Here is a 10513-nt window from a genome sequence, read left to right as displayed (position 1 = left end):
ACATGGAGCTTTCAGAGAGAGAGTATGCGCCATGGGCCCAGGAGGAGGAAACCCCAAAGTATTAGAGGAAAAAATGGCATAGAACTGAATATAGCAAGGTATATTAGGTGGGCCAAATAAAAATAAAATGGGAACCAAAACAACACACAAATATATAATATAACAAAGGAATCAAAAATTGTAAAGATGCCCTAGTCTGGCAAAAATTAAGAAAAGACACTCAGATACTTGCCTTCACGATAAGCACACAAAGCACATAATAAACAAGGAACAAAGAGAGCGGGTCACAAGAAAATCTCATACAAAAAGAAAATAGTAATGCAAGGTACAAGAGACAGGGAAGGTCAAATCCCTCCCGAAAAAGGGGGAAATGTGATCAATCAATGTTCCAAACAAAAACCAAAACAAGCAACAGAATTAAAGGTAAATGCTTAAATGCAATAGAAACCAGTTGAGTCACAAACGACTGGCATGAGCGAAGACACAAATCACCGGTGTTGCTGCAATTTGAAAACCCAATATAATCTGGCACAACATGTTCGCTTGAAACCACCTGAAACCGCAAGGGAATTTTTCACATGGGGATGGGGATGGGAAACACGGAGCATAAGAATGGCGGCCTATGAGCGGGCGTGCAAGCGCGAAGGAGCATGAGCGTATGCATACAGGTATGCATGCTCACAACAAATAAGCATTAGACTGTGCATGAATAGCAAATTGGTTGATGAAAGGGCCTTCACGAAATAAAGTGAGGGATAGTGGGGGACGTTATGCACATGCAAAGCAAGGCAAATATGGGAAAACACATAGGAGCGTACTTGGGCAGCTGAGTATACCATCAAGACCACGGTCATATACTGGTTTGACGGAACTGAACACCCTGAAAACTGATTTCAAGTCAAAATCGAAGAGGAATAAGTTGTTTTGAAAAAATCAGGAAATATATCGGCCGTAGACTGATCAGTGTCAGCTTTATTGTTTTCGAAAAACAAGTAAGACGGGTGCGCTGATGTCTTACGTTTTGCGTTAACAAAGAAAAAAAATTGCTTAGGATAGCGAGAAAACACAAGTTTACATCGCTGAAGATAATCCTTATAGCATTGTGAATTCAGCACCACAAAATTTGATCGAGCGACTATATAAAGGGAACAATCGGATGCTTTACCCGATTTCGGTGGTTTATATAGCATATCAATTTTAAGTTCTTCAAGTTATATAACTCAGGAGGTCTATCAGACCATCCTTGGGTCCCTCACTATAGGGATATTTCAAAACTGTCCGCTATACCGAAAGCTTTCAGAAAATTATAGCATCGAAAGTACAATATTTTTGCAGCTCTATTATTTTGCCATCCCAACATGGTTTTGTGAAACGTAGATCTATAAACAACAAACTTTTTACAATTTGCATCTTTGACAATCAATGGATGCAAAAATCCTAAACAAACTGATAACATATACACTGGCTTCAGCAAGGCTTTTGATGCTGTTAAACTGAACGACATTGGGTTTCCACCTCTCTTCCATTAGTGGGTTCAAGAATATCTAACAAATAGAATACAGGAGGTACTTAATAAGTCTTCTTATTCCAATTCCATTCTTGTGACATCGGGGTGCTCTCTGCTCTCCACGATATTCAATGCTCACGATGTTAAGCCGTGTCTCACTTAAAAAAAACTGGTGGCAGTTTAGTCTATTAAATCTTAACACTTGCATATGTAAGGTAATGACTTTTCACCGTAACTCTCTTCAACTGATCAATGGTACACGATGAAATGGTACATTAAAATCGCCAAATTGAGACACAAAATTTGGTACGGGTACTGGCTTAGTACGAACTCAGATATTGTTTGTTTGTTTTTGTCTTTGTTTTGTCACGCCTGATTCCGCCCCTGCAAATTAAATAAAACTGATTTTCGAAAACTAACAAATTAAAGTCATCAAATTGGGTATGTAGACATGTTTAGTATGACCTTAGATTATGATTATTAAATCTATTGCCACGCCCACGCCCCACCATTATTTAGAAAAAACGATTGCCTTCCTCAATTTTTTGGCTATCGTAATCAAATTCGGCAGGCCTATACTTTTATTCTACCAACCTACCAAATTTTATTGAAATCGGACAAGAAACATAAAAAATATACTTATAAACGTGTTTTACAAGGTCCATAAGGCCAGAGTTGCCCGTAGGCTAGTGGCGGCGCTAGAGGGTTTGTGTGTTGGTAAGCGTGAGGGAGATAGCAAACACTAAGGCATAAATTGAAATTTTTAATAGCTTTTTACCTGGTGCATGGTAAACCGAAGTCGGCGAGACGACTTACTTTATTTCATGTGTGTTCTCTAAACAAAGCGATATATGTAGATCTGCTTGCATAAAAATGCTGTGTGAAACTGAAATCAACCCTTACGCTGTTGATTTTTTGTGTGAGATCTTCGGCATATGTATAAGGGATATGATTGTCGTGTGCCCTGCTTTAAAACGTTTGTTTCTGCGGCCAGGCAAACATTGGCATTAGTTGATTGACAAAAAGAATTATTTGCACACATTAAATTACTCCAGTCCTGAAATAGAATCATACTTATAGCTACAAATGCTTAATAATTGCTAAAACGTACTGTTGTAATTTAATAATATAACAGTAAATTTTTTACTTCACAGCTTTTTCCCAATATCTATAAATGGCGAATAAATTAACCGATTAAAAGTTTCGCCCTTTTTGAAAGAATTTTAAGTTATTAACTTCTTTTATAGTATGTATATATTTGCGTATTTGCCTTTTTTCAAGTATGTATATATGCCTAATCTTAAGTAGCACCTACGGTAGTTGCAGGACCAACGCCACAACTACTATTAATGGTGTTTTCTTCATCGGACGATATATCAATCATGCTTTCCACTCGCGATGGTGACATTACGTAAACAAAGTGCTCAGTAGATCCTTCTGTTGCCCCATGGGGCGGTGCTATTATAATTGCCGATCCATCTTGTATTGGAGGTGGCGGGGTATCCATGCTTCTAAAATATTTCAAATTTAACGAACCGTCGCTAGCTACGGTGCAATCATCCTGTGGTGGAGCACCATCATTACAGTGAAAGTTTTCCAACTCCAACTCAAGGTCGCTAACAATTCGCATGCATCGCATTTTAGCTAACGACTGAAATTTCATGGGCATTGCATTCACCTGGCGAGCCAGACTTAGAAAAAATAGGGTATTGGCATCAAGATCCCGATTCGCTTGTAACACTGCTGAAACATCCCATTCGCGTAAATCGGTAACTTTACGCTGCTTGCTTGGTAAAGGTTGGTGATAAGAGCTAGAATTGCCACTTGTGCAACTTAAGTTAATAGCTGTTGTTTGTGGCGATGGTTGCACTCTTCTTACTTTAGAATTTGGTGGCGCCGTTAATGATGTAGGTGGTGGGTCACCTTGTGAAAGAACTGGAATGATGGCGTTCATATTATTGCAGGTATTAAGACGGTTATTGATACTAATGGCTGACTGATTAGCCAAATTTTGAAAGAGTCCCAATGGGGCATTGGCAGCAGCTGCTGCACTTAACTCCTTTTTAAAATTATCAGCAGCCGCCAGAAGATGTGGTTCTATGATAAGACAACCCATATTGTTGCTATTGTTGCTGCCAGGAAGTGCCACACTAGTTGGTAGAGGCAATCCCGCAGCTGCGGCTGCTGCTTTCAGAGTTGCAAGAGGAAACATCTGATTTGTAAGACTACCCACACCTAAACCTATCTGTGGTATGTGACCAAAAGTATTGGCATTTATCTTTGAAACTGCTGTTGCTGTAGGAAGAGGCAGAACCACCGCACTGTTGCTGCTGCTATTACTGGTAGATGGTGGTGTCTGTGAACTAAGAGGAGCAACTGCAGCGCAATTACTATTTAAACTACTATTACTGTTGGTATTGAGAATCTGAGGTCCAAGCGGAACTGCCGTAATAGGATTGCTCGGTGAGATGACATTTGGTACCATACTTTTAGCGATACTGGGCGTTAATATAGGTGTACTATTTGATGACGTCGTATAAGTGTTGGCTGTATGAGTGATTAGAACTGAATCGCTTGAAGCCGTTGATATGGTAATCTTAAGATCATCCTCTACACTATTACTTGCAGCTTTGGAAAGCACTTGATAGCCAAAATCACATTCAGTATCATCTTCGTCATTGGATTTTGCATTGCCATTCGCGGAATTTCTGAAATAATTTACGAAATAAATAACCATGTGATTGAAATATAATTGATACTTACCTGCCTGGTCCCTGGAAGGGTTTTAGAAATTCCATATGATCTGCATGTGCCCAATACTGATATTTTTTTGATGTTTTTGTACCCACGCGGAAGGACCGTAAGTATTTGGTATAACTGTCTCGAAGATTTTTCCATTTTCTTTTGGAGGCCTCTGAAGAAAAAAAAAATATATATGCATATATGTAGTGCATATGTACATACAAATCGCTATTAGAGACGATATGAAAAAATGTAAACGTTACTCGCTTTCAACCTACAAACATAACATACGAACGGGTGAGGGCATCGAAATCTAAATACGATCCCGGATACCATTTGCATTTGCCGGTGCTGTGTGCAGTACAGTGTTTGCAAACAAAATGAAGTAAGTAAGTCGACTCGCCGACTTGGGTATACCATGCACCAGGTGAAACAAATGTTTTAAATTTCGAAAACCAAATGTACATATGTCTATTAAATTGTTTTTACATGCCTCATACCATATGCTATCTCGCTCACTCTACAATCACACGAGACCTCTAGCGCCGCCATTAGCCAAAGGCCAACTCTGCCTGTGACTTTAGCTTTGTTAGTTTTTGAGAAAATCAGTTTTATTTCATTTGCAGGGGCGGAAGTGGGCGTTTCAAAATGTTTATATAATTTATATCTAGGCGTCTATTGCTTAATAGTTTACATACCATATTTAATGTCGGTAGCTTTCATAGTTTTTAAGAAAATTTCTTTTTTTTTAAATTCCGGGGGCGGAAGAGGGCGTGGCAAAAAGTTGTAAACGAGTATATAAACCAATTTTGATGTCTCTAGCTGTTATAATTTTTAAGAAAAACAGTTTCATGTAAATTCTGGAGGCGTAAGGGGGCGTGGCCAAAATTCCAATTAACACTATGTATGTATATATTTACATACTACACGGGAATACCTACCAAATTTGGTGGCTCTAGCTCTTATAGTCTCCGTGATCTGCGTATTCGGACGGACGGCAGACAGACGGACCATGGCTAGATCGACTCGGCTGTTGATCCTGATCAAGAATATATATACTTTATGGGGTCGAAGAAGCTTCCTTCTACCTGTTTCATACTTTTTGGCAACTTTAATATACCATTCCACCCTATGGGTGCATGGTATAATGATTTGTTAGTATTAGTATTAGTATTAGTATTAGTATTAGTATTAGTATTAGTATTAGTATTAGTATTAGTATTAGTATTAGTATTAGTATTAGTATTAGTATTAGTATTAGTATTAGTATTAGTATTAGTATTAGTATTAGTATTAGTATTAGTATTAGTATTAGTATTAGTATTAGTATTAGTATTAGTATTAGTATTAGTATTAGTATTAGTATTAGTATTAGTATTAGTATTAGTATTAGTATTAGTATTAGTATTAGTATTAGTATTAGTATTAGTATTAGTATTAGTATTAGTATTAGTATTAGTATTAGTATTAGTATTAGTATAGTATTAGTATTAGTATTAGTATTAGTATTAGTATTAGTATTAGTATTAGTATTAGTATAGTATTAGTATTAGTATTAGTATTAGTATTAGTATTAGTATTAGTATTAGTATTAGTATTAGTATTAGTATTAGTATTAGTATTAGTATTAGTATTAGTATTAGTATTAGTATTAGTATTAAAGTATAGGATATACATACATAGTTGTAAACTATCAACCTAACTGTTATTTTTTAACATTGACCCCAAATTAGAGTTATTTTTATTTTTATACCCTTGCAGAGGGCTCCGATTTCAAGATTAGCAAGACTAATGAGTGGGCTGAAGTTGATTTCGGTAGTTAAAACTCTGCGATCGGTTTTACCTAAATTATGGAGGCGGAAGTGGGCGTGGGAAAAATGTTTAAATAATAAAAATAATATCACGACTTTGACTTTGTTAGAAATTAAACAAATAAAATCTACTAAAACAGTATACATACATACTAAATTTAATGACTTTAGCTAGTCTTTGAGGAAATCTAATTTGCAGGACTGGAAATGGGCATGGCAAAAATTTTAAATATACTTCATCACTGTACATACTTTTCGAGTCTACATTCCAAGGATCCAGGCTCTATAGTCTCTATAGATATATAAAGTCCGTATAGGTGTTATACGGACATGGATAGATCGACTCGGCTGATCAAGAATATATACATTATTGGGGTGGAAAAGCTTCTTTTAAGGTTTTCTTCTTATTTACATATTTATCAAAATTCAAGATGGCACCTGTATCTTAGGAACTAGAACTGATGCGAAAAAACAGAGTGCATGTGCTCGTGCGGATCTCTAATACCTGTATTTGTAGATTTACCCATATATTATTATTCAATATTATTTCGCTCGAATGTGCTCGTGCGGATCTCTAATACCTGTATTTGTATATTTGAAAACATATTACATATTATTAAATTCTATTTTAAGGGGATTGATACCTACAAAATTTTACTTTGTAAATCGAATTTAAACCTTAAGTAGAATAGCATTTTTTGAAACTACTGTTTTTAACTGGTCAATATTTTGAAAACGACTTGTCCGATCGTTTTGAAACTTTTAATATCAAAGAAGCTAACTTTGGCTATGCCGAAGTTAAAATACCCTTGCAGTCCTTGGCCATAATTTTTTTACATTTTGTAAAAAATTTGTTTCCTTGCAACTCAATTCATCAGTACACAAACAAAACATTCAAATTCTTACTCTTTTTGCTTCAATTTTTTCTTCTTCTTCCATCATTCCCTAAGCAAAGCACGGCACGCATACACATACAGTTCATAAGGCGTTGCGTCTGTGCGTGTATGCGTGTGCTCTGTTGATTTGATGATGACGTAGTAGGCAGCAAGCAGTGCTGCCGGCAGCGTTTGAACCGATTTATTTTGACTGTACCTTGTGTTTTATTTATCCGATCAGATTCAAATTTTGAAATCTGGGTTTTTATGTCCAATACTATCACAGTAGTAAATTTTATGGGGATACTCCAATTTTTATGAAAATATTTCTTCTAGAGCTATATGATATAGTGGTCCGATTTCATACTTTATCTTACCCGGGTAATAAAAAGCGTCGGACGGACGGACAGATGGACATGGCTATATCAACTCAGCTTCTCATGCTGATCAAAAATACATATATATACTTTATAGGGTGGGAAACGTCTACTTCTCTGTAGTACCATTTACAAACATCTGACCAATTTTATAATACCAATTTTATAATCTGCAAGGGTATAATGATATGTTTAGCTCGTGAATGGCTATGAGCTGAACTAGGAGCCAAAAAGTTTTTTATAAAATATTGTTCAAATATTATTGTAAAATAAAGTTCAAGTATTGACAGTAACCTGTGTCCTATATGTATATCCGACCTTTTCTTCGGATATTATGTTTTACATTAAAAACTATAGCATTAGTAAATTTTGTAGAGATACTTTCATTGATGATATAGTGGTCCGAACTTCACGATTTTCATACTTCATCGTCACAAATGTGTGTTGTTTACTTACTTTATGGGGTCAAAAACGTCTCCTTCTGTGTGTTGCAAACATCTTACCAATTTTACAAAACCCTCTGCAAGGGTATAAAAATGCAACAGAATTTAAACGAATAAACAACACACATTTGTGACGATGAAATATGTATGTAGGGGAGAGTGGGGCTAATCGGCGCATTTTTTTTAACCCTTCATATATTCTGATCGGGAGCTTGTATCCTCTCATATGAGCACTTAAATGAAAGGTTCATTCATTTTCCAACTATTGATCAAAGATACGTTTCGATATAATTTACCGTCACAAAGCTATAGCGGTTTTTTGAACATACCCCAAATTGGCGTTGTCAAAAATAGTGGGGCAATGAGGCGCATCGGCGTTTTACAAGTTTTTTATATAAAAAATAAGGGATTTAAAAAAAAAACTAATATAGTTTAATATTAAAATACTTGTTTTATAAAAAAACTTGTTTTTTCACCAACAATGTTGATTGGTTTAAACTTTCAATTATGATTGTTAATTTCATCGTTTGTATGGCAGCTATATGATATAGTATTCTGATCCGTTTAATTCTGGCAAATGTACTGTTTTTTATCAATAACTAGTTTATATATCGGACTTTTATTCAAATATAGTTATGATTTCAAAAACGCCATATTTAAATTTCAACTATTGCGCCACTTTGCCCCACCCTTAGTTTTAGCATTTAAAACTAAATATTTTAAAAACGTGTGAATGAAAAAAAAAAAAAAAAAAAAGAAGTGCACACCATAAGTTAATACATGTCGGAACCTGTTTTAGTTAACATCTATCAAATTAAAAATTTATTCAATGTTTTTAAAACTAAAAAAAAAGAAAAAAACGAAAAAAAAAAATGGATTTTCGAGGTTAAAAATTACATAATCCAAAAAATTTCTGATACTTCGAATTGGATACGTCTAAGTTTATGATCCAATTATAGCCTACCAAAATGCGATCTTAGGACACTTATCACTTTTTGGATCATGCTATTATATTTCAAGATAATTTGACTGCGCCGGATTGCCCCATGCGCCGATTAGCCCCACTTTCCCCTATGTATGAATTTCCTTTGAACACCTTGAATTCCTTTGAAGGAATTGCTACATTGGATAATCAGACGAGAAAACTTATTTAAACTTAAATAATACATAAAGCCCACAGCATGAGAACGAATTATTTATTATTATTTTTTAATAAAGGATAAATTTTAAAGCTTTCAATCTACATAATTATATTTTACAACCACCGCCAACTATCGACATCGGCTTAGATGCTTATCACAGGCTCTGTACACTACCCTGCGATTCGACAAATCATCTACCGAGGACTTCAGTAAATAAATAATTTGCATTTTAATTACATAAAAATTTAATTTATAATTCTATTAGGACATGGTCGTTATTGAAGAAACTCTCTATTTTGTAGTAGTTAACGTAAAGTGGCAATGCAGTGCTTTTTTGTATTAAAAGCTTTTATCTTAGCTTTTACAAGTGTTGTAAAATTTTGCACTTGCATCACTGGTTTATATTTTTTTGGGTACCAGTATGTTTTCATTACTTCCCCTTTTTGATATTCGCTGCGCTTTGACGACTGCGACAGTGGTTTACCCGCAACCGCCTACATGTGTACATACATATGTACATATGTAAATATACCTAAGCACATGTAAACATACATATGTATGTATGTAACTACATTTATACAACCATTTAAAATGCCTTGCAAATTTAACGATTGTACATACATACATACATACATACATACATATGTATGTATCTAACTAAACATAGAATTTGAGTTTTATAAATCTAAACTTACCTACTGATAAACCAATCTCGTCAGCGATTTGCGCCCACACCTTCATCTTTACCTCAACGTTTTTGTAATCAGGATTATGATTATTATACACAACGTCATATTTTTTGACAATATCGATAAAATCAGAAGTGTTGTCGGATGTTGTAGAAGATTCACTTATTGCGCGCGACACTTTCATTTCTTTCATAATAACTATCTTTAACAGGCGTTATAAGTTTTTGTATCTCTAACTAACTAACTAAATAATTTTGCATGTACCTTTGTATATATTTATACATGTACACATGCATATGTGTGTATAAAGCTGTGAGATTATTTTTTAATTGACGAGCCGTGTCCTCGTCATCCCAGACACATATATGTGTATGTACATACACACTAAGAGGAACCGAATATGTCGAACGTAGACTGCCGCCGTTTTTTTCGTATCTGACCGCTTCGACAAAAGTTGGACACTTGAATGAGCGAGCTAAAATGCATACAAAACCTAACAGCAGCGGTAGCGACAGCCGTCAAGCAAGGCAGAGGCTGTAGCAGAGACGACCGCAGTTAGCAGCAGCGACGCGAACGCGACCCCACCAGCAGCAAAAACAATAACAGCAACAACATAAAGCCGGAAAGCTTCGAGGATGTTTAAAGGAAAACATATGTATGTATGTATGTATGTATGTATGTATGTATATTCATAAATATATATACAACAGTCAACAGTGTATTCTCCTCGCTATTTTGTTAACACGACGCGACACATTTTAAACGCGATGGCCCTTACTAGCATCGGCCCAACTTTTAACGCTTTGTATAAAAACTGTTGCACCTCTATGTAGTATGTTCACGTGCACATTTGTCGCCATGAAGTTCAAGGTCGATTATGGTGTTCTGATTAATATCTCCTTTAAGTAAATACATATACATATGTAC

The 10513-nt window shown here is 35.4% G+C and overlaps 1 protein-coding gene across 1 annotated transcript; it reads right to left on the bottom strand.

The window, feature by feature from the left end:
* Window positions 1–2738: 2738 nt before the first annotated feature.
* On the bottom strand, window positions 2739–10258 carry LOC6652324. The gene is made up of 3 exons (XM_002074508.4): window positions 9593–10258; window positions 4271–4421; window positions 2739–4215 (listed from the first exon to the last, which is right to left on the bottom strand). The coding sequence occupies exons 1-3, from the start codon at window positions 9777–9779 to the stop codon at window positions 2808–2810; spliced, it is 1746 nt and encodes a 581-aa protein (XP_002074544.2). The 5' UTR covers window positions 9780–10258; the 3' UTR covers window positions 2739–2807.
* Between the last annotated feature and the right edge of the window lie 255 nt (window positions 10259–10513).

Source organism: Drosophila willistoni (genome assembly GCF_018902025.1).
Source record: "Drosophila willistoni isolate 14030-0811.24 chromosome 2L unlocalized genomic scaffold, UCI_dwil_1.1 Seg168, whole genome shotgun sequence".
NCBI lineage: Eukaryota > Metazoa > Arthropoda > Insecta > Diptera > Drosophilidae > Drosophila > Drosophila willistoni.
Note: the sequence above shows the minus strand (reverse complement) of the source record. Positions and strands in the feature narration are given on the sequence as shown.